The 18,031-nt window shown below is 57.1% G+C and overlaps 1 protein-coding gene across 1 annotated transcript; it reads right to left on the bottom strand.

Annotated features, from left to right (window-relative positions):
• Positions 1-1,250: 1,250 nt before the first annotated feature.
• Positions 1,251-16,589, bottom strand: ATP13A1 (ATPase 13A1). Its single transcript, XM_006176311.3, is given in 27 exon segments — positions 1,251-1,589; positions 1,675-1,818; positions 1,904-2,015; positions 2,194-2,336; positions 3,205-3,401; positions 3,487-3,601; positions 3,672-3,832; positions 4,307-4,373; positions 4,375-4,404; positions 4,487-4,686; positions 6,214-6,322; positions 7,127-7,252; positions 8,299-8,409; positions 8,483-8,658; positions 8,966-9,123; positions 9,471-9,591; positions 9,671-9,808; positions 9,889-10,015; positions 10,536-10,591; positions 10,716-10,845; positions 11,429-11,535; positions 11,615-11,684; positions 11,788-11,943; positions 12,145-12,217; positions 13,594-13,784; positions 13,901-13,990; positions 16,169-16,589. Coding segments are annotated over 27 exon segments (3,612 nt in total). The 5' UTR covers positions 16,562-16,589; the 3' UTR covers positions 1,251-1,478.
• Positions 16,590-18,031: the final 1,442 nt, after the last annotated feature.

Here is an 18,031-nt window from a genome sequence, read left to right as displayed (position 1 = left end):
ACCCATCCCAGCCCGACTGGGGCCATGGGAGCCCCCTAGTGGAGGTCGATGTCCTGCCGGATTCCAGCCCACTTTCAAATCCTCTAACACTATGCGGCTGCAGACACTACTAGGGGACCCCCGGTAATGCTCAGTGCTGTATCAGGCTCTTGAGGCCCTGATCACAGCCCAGCTAGAGCAACCCTAGCGCCCCTCTCAGGCACGGAGGGCAGAGACCGTTGTATTGAGCCCCCCCAAAATCCCCAGCAGACCCTAAGTCCAGAGTGCTCCCCTTCTGATGGCTTTAAATTGCCTTAAATTGTCTTCTGGATTCCACATGGCCACAGCAGCCCCTATGCTGGGTGGGGTCTGGCACCCCTACCCCTCCAGAAACCCTGGACAGTGCTCAGGGCCCACGTGATGCTCACAGCTGGTCCCTGCCCCTTCCCTGCTTTGGCTCCCAGGGCTTTCCTTGGGCTGTTTGCCACACTCTTGATGGGGAAGCCAGTCAGGGATGGGCTGCTGAGGATGACCAAGGGGCAAGAGCAGGAAAAGGCAGAGAGCTCCTCACTGAGCGAAGGGCGAGGTTGTCCAGAAGCCTGGGCCTGGGTTCCCTGGCCTAAGGTGGTCACATGCAGCTTGTCAAAGTTATAAAAATGCACCCACACCACATACTCTGGCATTTCTGGCTGGAAACAAAGTTTTTGGCTGTTGAGAAGGCAAGGAATCTGACTGTTGCTTCACTTTTGTGCTACCTACTCCACAATTCCTGAGCTGCAGCTGCGTGAGCAGCTTTTGAAAGGAAGGATAGTATCAGTAAAAGAGTCAGGCTGTAGGTCAAAGTCTGGCTGTGATGTGACAAGGCAATGGCACTCATGTGGCACAGAACCCTGAGTGGGACCTGAGTCAGTATTTGTAATGATTCAGACTAAACTTCCTCATCCTAAGACACCATGAGAGGAAGGCATGCTGTTATTTTGCAGATTATTGAAAAGGGAAAAATGCCAATGATCCTAAGACTCCCCTCAGTGCCTGAGGTTGTCAAAATGTGAAGCCAAGAGACCACAGAAATGTGGCAGTGCTTGTGAAACCAGGAAATGTGCAGAGCTCTCTGGGCTCTGAGCTTGGCCTGTCCAAGAGCTGAAATGTGTTGCAGAGGGAGATTAGAACTTCACATGGCCCAGGAGGGTGCCAGGACCTTCCTCAGTGAACACCCTGCCTCCCACCCACCCAATGACCCCTTCTGTGGCAGAGAGAGATGGAGGCAGAGCTTTTAAAATCATGGATGCTGCTTTATTTACCAAAGGTGCTGGCCCAGGGCTGGTTCTGCCAGCCAGGCCCTCAGACGGCCATAGTAGGTAGGGTGGGGGTGTCCCAGTTCAGTCTTGGTGGGCAAGGCCAAACCAGCCTCACCGTGGGGGCAGTGTTCCCTCCTGGGGCCCTTGTAGGGCTCCTGCCCAGCGGCAGCAGGGTGGGCAGCAGGTGCCAGCACCGCCGTCTCAGGAAGGCACTTTCAGCTTTGGGGTCCCCAGGAAGAACTGCAGGACGCGGTCGGCCAGGAGTGCCAAGCAGAAGTCCAGGAGCAGGACCTGGGCGATGACCAGCTTGAACTGTGGAGCAGGGAGTGCTGGTGAGTCGGGTGCCTGCTGATGGATCCAGGTTGAGTCCCAGGACCATGTCTAAGGGGCCACTCACCTCCACAGGGATGTCCACGAGTCCAAACTGGCTGTTGAAGTCAGGCGAGGAGCCAACTAGCAGGCCCACGATGGCCAGGAGAGACACGGCCAGGCTCCACACCAGAGGCCTGTTCTCGGGCAGGCTTTCCATGAAGGGTGGGCCCTGTGGGGACAAATGGATAGACAGCTGTGTGTTGTGGGGGCCCAGAGGGTGGGCAGGGTGTGCTCAGGCAGGGGCCAGGCCTCACCTTGTAGTTGATGGCGAAGGTGGCCATCTGCATGGCCATGGCCATGATGTACACTGTGCTGTTGACTAGGCTTGGCTCAAATTCTTTGTACAGGTCCACAAACTGCTCCTGCCTGCAGGGACACATGGGGGTCAGGGCCCCTGCAGAGAGCTAGGGCTCTGCCTGGAAGACCCTGCTGGCCTGGCCCTGGTCACCCAGGCCAACGCCAGTGTGTTCTTCCTGCCACCCTCTACCACAGGGATGCTGCCTACTTTGGGAACACCCCATCCTACCCCAATGCGGGAACTCACTTCTCAGGGCTCCGGGCCTGGGCCTCACTGTACAGGTAGACGAGACTCACGAAGTGCACGCAGAACTGGAGCAGGACCGTGAGGATGGTATAGAGGTTGAAGATGTTGGGCAGGGGCCGCTCTCGGGAGAGGGTCTTGAGGGGCTGCAGCAGCAGGGTGGAGGTCAGGGCCCAGGCTCACCCTGCGGTCACCTGCCTACCCTGCTTCGTGGCAGGACTTATAGAGAGTAGTCACCAAACTCTGGGGGTTATGGGTTGGCACCAGTCTCCAGAACCCTGTGCACCCTCTAGACCTGCAGCCCAGATGCCATCCCGGCTTTGCTCAATGCCTAGGCTCTGTGCAGCAGCCACAAGGGGCTTAAGTTCCACCCCATCCTGGCTCTGGAATAAACTTAAAGCCCTCATTGTGGCTTATGGGGCGTGCATGGTCAACCAGTCCACCTCCCATCCTCCTTAGCCACCAGGGCCTCCTCGCATCAGCCCATGACCATCTTCGGAACATGCCCTTTCCTCCTAGCTCCTGTCCGGCTCCCACATTGGTTATGCACTGGTCTGAATGTCAGCATCACACAGGCTTCCCTGACCCATCCTGAGGCCACTCCCCACAGCCCGTGTGACTCACTTGGTGTTTTTCTCAGCACTGCGTACTTTCTGAGTGGCCTTGGTATTTGTTTCCCCCAGCTTCCCTCCACACCTGTGTGGCCCACCCGAGAACGCAGCCTGTGGACAGTGCTGGGTCCAAGTTGTGACACTCTGAAGCGCCTCAGAGGGCACCTACCCTGCCCCGATTCCCATTTGTAACTTGGGGATGACGGTTCCCACCCTGAGGGCTGCTGTGAGAACAAAACGGACAAGCAGTGAAGCCTGCAAAAGCCTGCTCTGGCCTGAGCGTTACTGGTCATCAATCCAAAAAGCCTCCCAGCACCACTGGGGCAGGCGCTATGGCTCAGAAAAGCACAGGGCACTGGGGGCTGGGGCGGGAGCCCCTGCTTTGCTCAGGGTCCTGGCCCACCTTGGAGCGGGAGATGAAGAGGAAACAGCCGGCCAGCAGCAGCCCCTGCAGCGTGGCCTGGAAGTCACTGAACTTGACTCCCTCCAGGTAGAGGACACTCTGGCTGTAGGCCAAGATGAGGGCATTGAGCGCCAGGATCTTGAACATCTGCAGCGTGGTCACCAGCGTGCAGCGGCCCTGCTTGATCACGTGGCAAACTGTGAGGGAAGGCAGGTGTGGGCATGGGTCCAGGTGGGACGGGTCTAGGGATGGGACAGGGGAGGAGCAGGGAGCAGGACTCACTGCACTGGATGGAGGAGAGCTTGGAGGTGAAGGGCGCTGCGATGCTGGCATCCCCCAGCTTCACGATGGGTGTGCTCTCGTCCTCCAGGTCCCGCAGCACCTGGCTCAGGCGGTCCTGTGAGGCAGGCAGCAGGGGGTGAGACCTGACCACAAGGGGGCGCTAGTGCTCCCCTTCTGAGACTCACCCGATGGGAGGCCAGCTGCTCCTCTGGGGGTGGGAGCCCAGACCTCTGCTTGGCTGCCCTGGAGGTGGCCCTGCCTCCACTGTTGCTCAGGACGGGGCTGTCCCGGGGCCGCCGCCGCCGCTCGATGACCCGCTCAGGAGCGTTGGCCAGGAGGGCCACACCTGGTGGGAGAGTGTGTGTCAGGAGCCAGAGGGAGCCTGTCACCCCAGGCACCCCCGGTCTGCGAGGCCAGCATGGAGCATAGACCGGAGGGTCTGCTCAGTGCAGCTAGAGACCTCCCCATCTCACCCGACCACCCATCCCCAGAAGTGCCTCAGAGAGCCTGTCTTACTTTCCACAAACTACCTGAAAAACAAAACCCAGATAAAGCATGTAACACTAGATAGATCAAAACTGATTTCCAACAAAGGGGGTTCCCACTCTCCCAGAGGTCCTGGTGGCCCCTGCCACACTGTTCCTCACACACTTGTGTCCCTTCCTGGCCTTAGAGCCCTTCGGATCCCTAGTCCCACTGGCCCCTGACCCATCCCCTCACTACTGCCTCCTGGCAGAACTTGCCCAGTGATGTGTCCCTGATGCTAAGCCAGTGTTGGCAGACAGTTAAGGAAGAAACAGCCCTCAAGCCCACGGCTCACCCACGTCAGCGTGCTTCAGGGCACCCACGTCATTGGTGCCATCCCCACACATGAGGGTCACGTAGCCCTAACTCCTTCAGGCTGGTGATGACAAACTCCTATTTGGGCAGAGATGGGCCAAGTGAGGGCTGTGTGCTGTCCCCAGGGCTCTGCCTGCCCTCTGCCACCCCTGGTACCCACCTTCTGTTTGGGGGCCACTCGGGCAAACACCTGCACGTAGGGGATGAGGCGAAGCAGCAGCTGGGGGTCCTCAGTCTGCAGGTGGGCCAGGCCATCGCCCGTGAGGCACAGTGCATGCTCCAGGGCCAGCGCCTTTGGGGAGCCTTGGGCCAGGGGCAGCACAATGCTGCCATCGATGGAGCGCCACTCGCATGGTTGACCTGCAGGGCCAGCGCCCAGGGTCAGGGATAGGGCACAGCTACTCAGGTGGACTTCCTCACTTGAACCCCACATGTGCAGTTCTAGCCTGTCCTCTCTGGAGCACCTTTGCGGCCCCCATCCCACCTTATTCCTCCCAACCCCGATCCATACCAACCTGTACCCCAGACCCTGGGCACCCCGCAGAGGGCATCCACAGAACCTTAGACACAGACAAAGGATCTGAAAACCCAGGGCTTGGGCCACTGACCTAAGATCATATGACAGACTCAAACTCAGGCAGCCTGACTTCCCCCTACCCCTGGGGCCCTGCCTGAAACTCTGTTCTCCTAGGGCCAGGGCACCCGAGACACTCCCCCTGGGCAGACTGCTTGTTAGCCACTTCCTGTTTCTAGCTGGCTGATCTAGGCACAGACACTGAGCACCGAGGGCAGCTGAGGGCAGCCCATCAGCCCTCTCAGCACTGGGCAGTTTGCCCTGAGCTGTCTCAGCCTGGAGGGAAAGCGAGCGCCACCTGGCTTTTGTTGTGGCTGTTTTGTTAGAGCAGCTTTGCTGGCCAATCAACAGTCTTGGCAGCCACCCCTGGGCCACCTGCCTACCATCTCCAGGCTCTGGAAAAGCCTAGAGCCTGGGACTAGGACAGACACCTGGGATCAACAGTGCAGACTGAGAGAAGGGCTGGAGATTCTGGAGCCCTCCCTAGGCCAGGCCACCACACCAGCGCCCACCCCTCGTCTGCAGCCTGGTGACACTCCTTAGGAACAAGGTATATCCTGCTCCTAAGCCATGCTCTGCACTGGGTGCCGTCCTATGGCATTTGACAGACTCCCTCCCCACCAGCCAGAGGGGCTGGGACTTGGATCTACCCCTTAACTGGTCCAATTCTGAGGCACCACTTGCAAGCAATTTGGTTACTCCGGAGAGGCCAGAGACCATGAGCTCTGGAGTCAGGACATCTGAGTTCAAATCCTTAGTTACAGTGTCACCAAGTGATGTAGGTGGGTGGGTTTACTTCTCTGTTTCGTTATCTTTAAGGGAGAGGTCCCAACCCCTAACCTGGCTGGCTTCCTCCTATGTGGTATGGAGACAGCAAGCCCTCCTGTGTGAGGTAAAGGGGCCAGCATGGTCTTCCAAACCAAGCCCTCTTCCCCAGGTCTGGCCATGCCAACCATGAGCACCAGCAGTCCTTGTGCTTAGGAGAGGAGCACTTGCTATGCACAGGCTGCCAGCCAGGCCTAGGGTGGGCGGGAGGATATGAAATGTGGGCTGGTGTGATTACAACCAACTGCCTTAAGATTGTTAAGTCATCGCTAGTCCTGGAACCAGTGACCGCCCACGTGCTGCTGCACAGGCTGGTGGGGGAGCTCCTTGGCCAGACAGCCCAAGCCTGAGCATGGGGCAGGGCTGTGATCCACAGGCCTGTGTCACGGGTACTGGATGCCACTGGGTGTGTACACAGGTAAGCCACTAGGTGGGAGCTGTTTCTTAGACTCAGGGTCCCCCCAGCTCCTGACCACACGAGGCCTCACCTTTCTCCGTGGGAGGATGCAGGATCAGTGTGTGAGCCTTTTCAATGAAGTGCAGCTCCTGAGCCACGTGGCAGGCAGTGAGGGGGTTGTCACCGGTGATCATGACCACCTGAAGGGAGAGGGTGGAAGCTCAGTGGGTCAGAAATCCAGCCTAGAGACCTGGAGCCAAGTCCCCTCTAAGGAAGCCATAGTGGGAGTTCTTGGTCCCCTGAGAGGGATTGGGCTTCCAAGGGCCACAATCTGCCCCACCTGGTGGTTTTTCCTACAATGGATATGTTTATGTGTGTCTTTCAAAGAACACCAATAGCCTTCATCTGCAATGCAAACTAAGACCCAGCTCTCGGCATGGACAGGCATGGGCACTCTGGGCTTCGTAGATGCCCTAGGCAGGGGTTGGGGATGGGTATGACACAAGCTCCAGCCTCCTGGCTTAGACCCCGGTGATGGGAACATGGGCCTTCACTGCTGAGGGCCAGGTGAGGACTAATCATGTCACCTCCCTGTTACACTGCCGGTTCACCTCCCACACCCTAAACTATATCCTGACTCCCAAACTAGACAATGCAAACCGCCAGGACTGACAGATAAAAGCCACTGGGTCAGACATGGCCTGTCTGCGTGCTGCCTCCACATCCTCCGACCCAGCCCTCATCTCCCAGGGATACTAGGGGCCCAGGAAAATGATGTGCAAAGGGTGGACACAGGCCGGGTCCCAGAGCATCCTCAGGCCCAGGATAGGACTAGTACCCAAGCCATGGTGGAGCTCAGCCAAAATCCACTGAATCTTTGCCTCCAACACCCGAGACACACTGAGGGTGGAACTGTCCTCTACTGTCACATCCCCCCTCCCTGTAAGGAGTGGCCAAGACTGCCCACCCATGGGGCTTGCTGGGGAGGGGTCCAGTGGCCGTACCCGGTGGGAGGCATTCTGGATCTCGCGGATCACAGCCTTGGAGTCAGCCTTGAGCGGGCAGGAGACCACAATGAAGCCGACGAACTTGAGGTTGCACTCCAGGGCCTCCCGCTTGACCTCTCGGGCCTGTGGATGAACACAGGAGTGCCCTCATGACCTGTCCCTCCCTCTCCATTTTCCAGGCTCTAACAGGGAAGGCCCCATCTTTGCAGGAGGGACACTAGAGGGTCAGAAGGTGACAGGTGTGGGGAGGGTGACAGGCACCCTGGTGGTAGAGGGGCTCAGTGGTGGCTGGATGGTCCTGGCCGCCCAATGGTGCCTCTATACCCCCTAGTGTGGACAACAGCGAGCTCCTCTGACTCAGCTTCCAAGACAGGAAAGTTGGGACTCTCCTTTGATGACCACTGAGCATGAGTTCACCCTCTATTTTATACCAGAAACCAAAAAATCTCCGCCTTCAAGGAGCCTGCCTTCTCTTGCAGGAGACATGTGATAAAGAAAACCACAGAAATCAAAGCACTGAGTACCCTGAGAGAGAAGGCAGGGGAACGGGGCAGAGAGGGTTGTGAGTGGCACAAAGCACGGTGGTTCTGAGGGTGTCTGTGACAAGGCTCAGGAATGGGCCTTGACTAGGGCTCTGAACACAGAGGTGTGACCTGGTTAGTGTATATTCTGGAAGGCTCTCATGGCTACTGGGTCCAAGCAGATGGGAGCCACTTGGATGAGGGCCAAGATGGAAGCAGGTAAAAGAGCAATGTTGGTGGTGGAGGTGGGAGGAGAGCCTACAGCCGATGGGACGTGGGATGTGACCAAGGGCTGGGGATGTCCCAAGACCATGCAGTGACCAGGTAGTTGGGCAGGGCAGGGGTGGAGTTGGGCTGGAGATGGAGTCCAAGGTGCTTCCAGGAACTCCCCAAGGTGGTGTGAGGATAGCAGGTGAGGCCTGGGTGTGCTCTCTAGGGAGCAGTCCTGGGCTCTGGGATGGGATGGGGTCTCATGGAGGGTGGGGCATGCATGGGAGGAGAAGGTATCAAGGACTGAGTGTCACTGGGGCCTCCAAGGTTAAAGTCTGGGGAGGAGGAAGACAAAATTGTACATGCTCACGGTGGTGCTACAGGGGACTTAAGGTGACATGGACGATGGGCTGGCAGGTGGGGAGCCTGGACCCTTACCTGCTGGTGGGTGAGGTGCCCCAACTCCTTGTACCCCAGCGCCAGGACACGGGCTCCTTCCCGGGAAATCTCCGTGTGGATGTGGTGGTAGTCATTTGGGCACTGGGCGAACTGCAGGGAACGCAGGGGGATGTCACCGACCGCCCCACCCCCCCCACCTCCCCCCGGGCCGGGGCTGGCTCACCATGGAGTGCAGGGTTTCGGGGGCCCCCTTCACGGCCGCGATGTAGCAGAGGTCGGTGGAGCCGAGCTTCTCATAGGAGGCGAGCACGGACATTCGCTTTAGGGCACTGGCAAAATGAAAGCGCTGGTGAATTTTCAGCCCCTGAGTTTTAATACTTCGGGGGAATACTTTCTCATCTGGAAACAAATAAGCACGAGTCCTGAGGGCCTTCGCTCCAAAGAGGCAGCCAAGCCCCCGCCTGCCCCCTCCGAGCCCTTCCTCCCTCCGCCCCCTTCCTCCCACATCCTCCAGATCCGGGGCCTGCAGGAACTCCTGGCTCCGGGAGGGGTCAGAGCTGGGAGATCTGGCCGTGAAGGACCCTACTCCAGGTCAGAGGTGAGCCTGTACCCACCCGCTTGCCCCTGAGCTGGACACACAGGTGTCTGAGAGGTACAGCCCGCCTGCATAAGACCTGATGGTGTGCCCGAGGCTCCAGCCCCTCACCTTTGGTCAGCGTCCAGTCTACGGCCGTCAGCATGGCTTTCTCAAGGGGGTCACCCACAAGGGTGCCGTCATCCAGCTGCATGAGGGAGTGGCACGAGGCCAGAGCCCGGTGTGTTTCTATGGGGATGTGGGACACAGGGGTCACCTCCTTCCCATCTCTGCAAGGATGAGGAACAGCTCGTTACAAGGTGGAAGAACCCCTGGCAAGTGCCACTCAGGATGAGGGACAGGCCCCCATGCCCCTTGCCAGTCACTGTGGGGAGGCTGCGGGGTGTTAGCTTGATCCTTGTGACAACTGCACCTGTCTCACAGATGCCCCCAGAGGTCACGTGGTTGTCTGGGGCCCAAGCTGAGCCCCTGCCACTGTCACTCACATTGAGGACTGCCTGGGGAGTGGACCTCTGTGGTAGGGTCTGTGACAGGCCCTCACTTCGAAGGCTTGGGCTGGGCAGCTGTCTGTCCCGAGCTCCCAGAAAGCCTCGCCACCCAGACTCCCCATGCTCACCGGAGCCCAGCCACTCCGCGCACCACCAGGCTATCGCTGGTCAAGGTCCCTGTCTTGTCGAAGCAGCACACCTCCACCTTGCCGGCGAAGGGGATCCGGAACGGCTCTGTGCAGTACATGTCTGGGAGGTGGGAGCCAGGGTCAGGGGTCCTGTCAGGGCCCAGCCCACTCGGGACCCCAGCCCTGCCCCAGAAACTCACAGAGCTTGGCCAGAGCAATGAGGGAGGTGTTGACGGCCAGAGACAGCTCAATGGGCAGCTCAGGGGGCACGACTGAGGTGAGGATCAGCGTGCATTCCAGAAACAGCTTGTAGCGGTTCCGGCTGGGGTCCTTGGTACCTGCAAAGACAAGGCCTGACAGCCTGGGGGCCACAGGCATGGGACCCGGCAGATATGGTGGAGGAGGTCATGATGCTTACCTTCGATCCACACGTAGGCAGCTGCTGCAATGGCAAAGACCAGGAGGAAGAGGATGAAGATGAAGGTCTCCAGGTTGTTCGCTGTCACCCTCTTGACCCCGAAGAGGATCGTGCGCAGCAGCTTGCCCTGGAGGGACGGAGGGATGGAGGTCTTTCCTGGGAGGGTGGCAGCCTCCCAGGCCTAAAAGCATCAGGGCCAGATTCTCCCTCTGCTGAGGAGGAGCGCCTGCCCTGGCCTGACACAGCTATGTGGGCAGCTGCAACCAAGCTTACAGCACATATAGAGTTAGAGACCAATGGCTGAAGCCTGGGGGTCAGGGAATGAAGTGGCCAAGATGAGGGGGATGAGTTATCCAGGAGGTCTGACCATCACCTCTACCAGAGAGCCCTCATGCCACCTGAGTAGAGTTTACAAAGACTGTGATCACAGATCCCCAAGCTTGCTGCTGTCTGTGCTCCTCACCAGAACCTGAGTGGGGAGAGCGGGCCTGGTCTGGGGCTTGTCTCTGCGCTCTGGCCCTCAGCCCAGTACAGGCTGTCAGGGAGACTGTGGGGTGGACATTCTGGGGTCTGAAAAAGTTGCCTTTGCAACTGTCCACCATCTGTCCCAGGGACCACCCTCCTCAGAAGTGGGCAAGGTGCCGCACCTGGGATGTGTTGAATCCAGTCCTCAGGACATACGCCACACACCCGTTGTCGACCGCTGGGGAGACAAAGCAGAGCCATCATTTATGTCTGCTTGTCCTGATTCTTTCAGAGCCAAGCAGATGTCGGAGGTGTGGAGACGGTGGGGCAAGGATACCCCCAGACGCCCCTGAGGCACCTACGCTTCAGGCCGGTGGTGGCCTTCTGGGGGGGGATGTGCTGAACCACCTTGGTGCCCCCAAAGATGACATGGAGCCGGGAGTCGGCCTGGAGGTCCAGAACTCGGCTGGGGCTGAGGTCTTCGATGGGCTCCTGGGAGGAGGGTAGGATGGTAAAGTCGATGGCTAGTCCCACCTTGGCCTCTTTCTCTGACCCCAGTCTGGAGAGCTGGACCCTGGGGCTGGGAGGAGCCCGCCTGACCCTTACAGGGCTCCCCACCCAACCTGGTGTACCTCGTCAGGGGTAGGGCCCCGCTTTCTCTTCTCTCCTGCATGTGCAACAATGACTCCCTGTAACCCTGAAATTGGACTCACCCCAGATTCACAGCTCCCCCACCCCACTCCTGTCAGCCACCTCAGCCTGAGGGCTCAGGATGCCTGATACCCCACGATGCTCCTGACCTCTTATCTTCATCCCTCTCCTTATTACCACCCAGCTCCCCTCTGTCCAGCGTGCTGACCCGCCAGGAAACCCAGCATCTCCATCAGATGCTGTGCCCCCTCTACCTGCCTCCTGTCTCCTGGGCTGGGGGCTCGTCCCTCCTCCATCTGCATCTGGGCAGGATCCTGGCCCAGCTACCTGCCCTTCCCCGGCCTGTTTCCTCCTCAGTGAATGGGACAGTGACATGCCTGAGCAGACTGAGGACCGCCTCTCTCCCCCACTCCTGACCCAGCACCTTCATCTGGGGCACTGACTCCCCGGTGAGCATGGCCTCGTCCACAATGCAGCGGCCCCGCAACAGCAGCACGTCGCATGGCACCAGGTTCTCCTGCGGGGAGCGGCCTGCAGGCCAGGGACGGGAGGTTTGTACAGAAGCCCGAGGCAGGGGCTCCCACTGGCATGGAGCAGGACTGGGCCTCACCGATTGAGACGATGTCTCCGGGAACAATCTCATCACTGGCGACGGGCCTCCACTTCCGGCTTCGGTAGACCTGGGCCAGGGTGGTGAATCGTCAGCTTTAGGGAGCACCCTCACCACACCCACCCCAAGACCGCAGGGACCCTCCTACCCACCCGTCTCCCTACTGGCCACACCTGGATCATGTGGGGCTTGTTGCCCATCTTCCTGATCTCTGACATGTTCCGCATCTGCTGCTGCACCAGGGAGGCCTCGAAGGCCACCAGCATGGAGAGTGTGAAGACACTGTAGTACCAGTACTCATCCAGACACCAGAGTCCCACGCAGAACACCTGCGGGACACGGGCCTGTCTGTTTCCGGGAACGCAGGGAGATGCCTGAGGACTGGATGGCACACCAAGGGCCGCTCTCCCCATGGGCTCTGACCACGAGGACAGGGAGAGGTTTTCAGGTCTGGAGGTGGACACAGGTTGCTCTGGCTGTGAAAGCCCCAAGGAACAGGGTGGGGGGAAGGGCCAGAGCTGCTGCTTTACCTGGAACACAAAGAAGGGCGCCGTGGCTCTCTCCTTGAACAGCTCTGAGAAGTCAGGCACCACCATCTCGGCCCTAAAAGAGATCAGACGCCATGCCCTGTTCACAGTGGGAGGACCCACCCGACACCTCTACTTGGGGGCACCAGAGGCCTTCTTGGGAAACTAGGAGCCCTGGCGAGCTTCCGGACACCTGGGATGCTCCATTCAACTACGGCTCTCCTCGTCCACGAGGCACTGGAGCAGGCACACTGACTGCCCCTCTGCGTGGCGCTGGTGCGAGGTGAGGGAGGCAAGATACTATCTTCTGGATGAATGACAAGGGAAGAGGAGAAGGAACGACGGACTGTGGGACAGTACCCCTGAAGCTGCACAGGGGAGGCCTGGCAGTGGGTGCTGTGGCAACTCCCTGGGGCCTGAAATACAGGGCCTGAGCCCCACCCAACTATGGAGCTGAAATTTGCCAAAGACTCCCTGAATAAAAGCCCTGGAATTCAAGGAGCGGGGCCCAAGGCATGTTCTGCAGCACTGTGTGTGGTGGCCCTGTCTGGCCAGGTCCACTAGGGCCACCTCACCCTGTCCTGGAGAACTGGAGGGATGTCCAGGACATGGGATTTGAGAAAAAGAAACTGCAGTGGCCCCACTGCAATAAAAATTAACGGAGCCCCACCCTGGATTGTGTGGGGTGCCTCTGCATAAGGGAGGGTGGTGTGAAAGGAGACATCTCAGGCTGCCGGGGGTGGCGGGAGGATCAGTAACCGTTTTCTATAAACCTTCCTATTAGGTCACTGGTTGTGGTAACGTGTTTGTAACTTGTGAAAAGCAATTAGGTGAAGAAATGATTCCTGAGAAGTTCTGAGCATTTTCAGGTCAAGGGCAATTATCACCATGACCAGGACGGGGGCTTTGAAATCCAGCTCTGATCTCTCCCAGCCTCGTGTCAACACTGGTGGTTTTGGGGGAGATTAAAGGAGTGTGTACAGAGCATCTGTATTCTACCCTGTACAAATCAGAGCTGTTCTGATTACCGACATCTTTTGAAATCACCATTCATAAAGTGCTGGGATATGTATGATTAAGAATGGCAGGAATTCACATTTATAGAAAGAATTTAAAAGAGGGAGTTTACAACAGCAAGACAAGGATGAGCAGCCCCGGGCTAGGCTCCGGTGAAGAGCTACACACGTGATGGGGAAGGGCTCCCAACTGTGGCCCTCCAGGGGGTTCCTATCAGCAGGGAAGTTTAGGGGAGACTAGACTAGAGCATGTTTCTCAAAGGACATCTGCCACATTACCTGGGATGTTCTGTTGAAAGGTGGACTCCTCCAAACCACAGGGCATAAATGAACGGGAAAGGAGCCACTAGTTGGGACAGGGACCTGACCTGTGACCACAAGGCAGAGCCCCAGCCCCGTGTCAGCAGGGGCAACGCACGAGGATGTCAAGACTCACTTGTTGCTCCCAAACTTCTTCTCGGCTGCGCGGATCTCCGAGTCCTCCTGGAACCCCCTGTTGCTCTGGTAGTATGAGAAAGCGTTTCCCACAGGAAAGGCCACGGGGAGGAAGCGCTTCTTCTCCAGGGCATCGTAGGAATACTTGATCTTCTGGAATTCGAAGGACAGCACCTCCTGCCCGTCTTCCCCCTGTGGGAGGTGTGTGTGTGGCAGAGGCCCCTGATCTGGGAATGGCAGTGCCTGGGGAATCCCACACAAGCCCCACACTGGGGAGGGGGAAGGTGTGTCCAGCAGGTGGTCCCTACCTCATCACGGTGCAGGGCCACGAGCTCTGTGGAGCCATTGTTGGGAGTCGGCACCACCTTCACGAAGGTCGCCTTGCTGGGGTCGTACTCCTGACAGGGGCAAAGTGCTGCTCAAGCCCCAGCTCCACTGCCTCCACTGGGGGGAGGTGGTGGGCCCTGCAGCCCTGTGGACATGTTCTGGAACACGCCCCTGGGCTCTGGGTGCTGGCTTGGCCACTCCCCTGCCTGACACTGGGACAAGGGACAGCACTTTACTGTGCCTCTGGCCCCGCCCAGATTGTAAAGCTAGGATCACGAACAGCACCCAACACCCAGGACTCTCCTGCTGAAGACCAACTCAGACAGGAAGAATGCTGTCCCTAGGAGCCAAGCCCTGTCACAGCCCACCTGGCCTGCTGCTCCTGCTCTGCCCTCCGCCCCCACTGCTATTCTTGCTGTTTCCTTGAATGACACGGGAGAGGCGATGAGGCTCATCCTTGCTCAGCGAAGGGGCTTGGCACATGCTGTTTTCTCTGCCTGGATCGCATGGTCACACACCTGCTTCAAAGGCCTTTGCTCCAACATCACCATCTCAGGAAGCTGCCCCTGATGCTCCATATAAACTTACCTCACGAAGTCCTGGTCCTATTTTCTGTCTTTAGAACTGACGGCAGAGTACAAGTTCTAGCACCCCAACTAATGCCAATGAAAGCAAGGAGTTTTGTGTTTGGTTCACTGCTACTTCCCCAGCACCTGATAGGTGGAGGGGCTGAATGGAGCTGAATTAGTGCTCCCTCATTCTGTGAGCTGCATCCATCCTAACTCTGCTCCACCAGAGGCGGTGACCCTGAGAAACAAAGCCGTGCCCCTCTAGGAGTTCACGGGCCACCAAAGCAGGCAGAACATAACGACAAAAGACATAACTATAAACTCTGGTGACGCCATGGAAAAAAGTGCAAAACCACGGAAAAAAGTGCAAAGCCGGGCAAGTCCATTTCAGGCGCTTTGCAGATGTCACCTCAGTTTCTTCTTACAATGGCACCCTGAGGGAGGTGTTATGGTTCTCACTTTACACAAGGGGAAACTGAAACCCAGAGAGCAGAAGCACCCGTCTGAGATCTCTCATGCAAACCCAGACCTGCCTGTCCCAACCCCATAGCTGCTTAGCTCTTCTTTCTTCTCCATCCCCAGAGAGGAAGTTAATAGTCACACTTTTCAGCTGCAGGCTAAAAAGCAGTTGGAAGTTTTGGAGTGTCAGCCCCCTTCTCCCAACTCCTCTCCTTTCTTTTGTCCCTTGCTGGGGTCTTAGTTCGTCCTGACTTGCAGCCACTAACTCCAGAAGGTTCAGTCCTGCCCCTGGATGAGAAAGATTTCGCTTTCTCAGAAGAGAAAGCGGATTCAGTCTACATTTGCAGTCAAAGACAGGGGGCTCCTTCTCTGTAGCCCTCGGTGCTGTTCTGTTTCTTCCTTCAGCAAACGCATGCCTGGGATCAGAGGGGAGGCTGGCTGGAGGTGGACCTCAGGGCCCATGGCTCCAAACAGGCCGGTGTCATCAGACACAGGCCCAGAGGGCAGTGACAGTCACTGATATCAACTGTTCATCCAGATCTCAGGACTAAGGGTCACGTGCACTACCTTGCTCTTGTATTCTGGGGGGAGTGCTCACTACCATCACCCTCCTCTTGCAGATGGACATAAAGAGACCCCAAGCAGTTAAGTCACTTGCTCACAAATAGCTCCTGCTCCTCTTAAACGCTCCTATTAACTGCATTTCAAGCTCATTTGGGTCGTGGTGGTGGGATAGGGGGTGGCTCTGAGCACTGGCCAGCAGTACTGATGCTCAGTTCTCAAACCACGCACCACAGACGGGAAAACCCATCCCACAGATCTAGCCTCACATCTGAAAAGCAAGATAGGAGACAGACAACAAAGAACGTAGGAACGTTTACGGGATAAACAACCGAGTACTCGCTAGCATGGGAGCTAGCTTTAACAAGCCCTACCAAAAGGCGACACATGCTAGGCCCTGCGCTAAGCTTTTAACAGGTATTACCTTATGCAATCTAAATGACCACCCCACGGAAGGGAAGTAACCTGCGCGGGGCTGCACAGCCAAGTCAGCAGCGGGGCCAGGACTTAGGTAGCGTAAAAGGGCGGAGGGTGCCGCTGGGGACCCAGGCCCTGCAGATTAGGGACCAGACCGGGATGGGGACGGACACGAACGCAGTGGTTGGGATCCGCGGTGAGACACAACCATGCCGGGGGTCAGGCTCGTGCGCTCGCACTTACCGGGGTGCAGGTGAGCGCGCAGTGCGCGTGCACGGACCAATGCCCCGAGAGGACGGTGAGAGCGTGCGCGAGGCAGATGGTGGCGAGCACGAGCAGCGCGGCCTCGGGGATCTGCACCCAGCTGCTGCCCCAGCCCCAGCAGCCGGCGGCCGCGGCGCCCAGCCAGGCTGGGTAGAGCAGCCCGGCGAACGGCAGCACCGAGAGGCGCCGCAGCAGCGCTAGCCGTCTGTACGGCCACACGGCGGCGACCAGCTCGTCGCCGCTCGCTATGAGCGCCGGCCCGGCGGCAAGGAGAGTGCGCGGCTGCGGCTTGGGCTTAGGCTGCCCGGCGGGCCGGGCCCCGCAAGGCCGAGCCCCGCAAGGCACCGCATTGCCCGCCGCCGCCGCCGCCATCTTTCCCAGCGCCGTGCTCGCTTCCGGGCAGAGGCACCGGCTCACTTCCGATGTTTTACTTCCGGTAAACCCTGGGCGCCGCCATAGCAGCAGGGACTAAGAAGAGCCAAGGCAACGTAGAGGTCTGGGTCTGGGAGTGGCTGCTCAGGCCACCGCCATGACAGGCTGTGGCCGGAAGAAGAGTCAGGACGCCGCCATGACAGAGAGGGCTTGAAAAGGGCTAAGGCAGCCTGCTTGCTCTGCCACGCCGGACTGAGACCGGAAAAGACGAGGCAAGGCGGGCGGGGGGCCACCATGACAACCTAAACCGGAAGAGGCGAGTCCACCTCGGAGAAGGCTCTGTAGGGGTCATGAGGGGCGGAGCCTGGACACTGAAGAGGCGGGGCCAAAGAAGTACCAGTGTTCGGGGGCGGGGCTTGTTGTGAGGGCGGGGCTTGTGAGGGGCGGTGGTCGGGTGGGGTTCCAGGTCGAGCTAGACCCGCAGAGAGGCCCTTTCTTCGAGGTCTTTAGCTTCGGGCTGGTGGCCTTAGGGAGTGAAGACCGGACAGCCATACGTGACAAGAGGCATCATGTAATAAATAATAATTACACACAGATAACTATGTTAACCTAAGAATATGGAAAATTGGTGTTTATTTGAAATGATGCATTTTTCTGTATTATTTATTCTCCTGTTATGTAAATGCTATTGTTTGAACAAAACTACAAGTGTCAATTAGTGTTATAGCACTTAGATACTAGTAGAAAACACATCAGACAGTATGCTTAAGAAAAATGTGTCTATATATGTTTATAATGTTTCTGTCCTCTGATACAGCAATTCATTTGAACTACTTTTTAAACTCTGTTGGATATAAAAATTGTAGGTTATATTGTTGCATATTCTTAAGATTTTTAAAAACTTAAGTTTAGTTGATTTACGATGTTGTGTTAGTTTCTGGTGTACAGCATAGTGATTCAGTTATATATATGTGTTCTTTTTCATATTCTTTTTTCATTATACATTAAGATAGTGAATGTAGTTCCCTGTGCTATACCTTAAGACCTTGTTGCTGATCTATTTTATATATAGTAGTTTATATCTCCTAATCCCAAACTCCTAATCTTAAGATTCTTAAGATACAGTATGTAAGACTGCAAAAGAACATAAATGCTATAGGACTTAGATAATATTCTATAATTAATAAAAATAACATGACATTTCTTGCTGTCCCATATTACACAGTAGGATATTTTTACTCTTTTAAGTTTTCTGTTCCAGTAACACTTCTCTGAATGGACTGCAACCTTTACATTCTTTTCTTTTATGTAGTATTAATACTGAGATGACATCACTTTGACTTGCTTCTCTGCTCTTAGTAAGCCCGCAATTACTCAGATTCTCGATGTCATTCCAGTGTGATGACATCAAGCTAAATATTCTCCCATCTAAAGCTTTTCAGCATGAATTTTACTAACTAGCAACAATGA

The sequence above is a fragment of the Camelus ferus genome, chromosome 22 (genome assembly GCF_009834535.1).
Source record: "Camelus ferus isolate YT-003-E chromosome 22, BCGSAC_Cfer_1.0, whole genome shotgun sequence".
NCBI classification, from domain to species: Eukaryota; Metazoa; Chordata; class Mammalia; order Artiodactyla; family Camelidae; genus Camelus; species Camelus ferus.
This window is presented reverse-complemented; position numbering and strand designations above follow the sequence as displayed.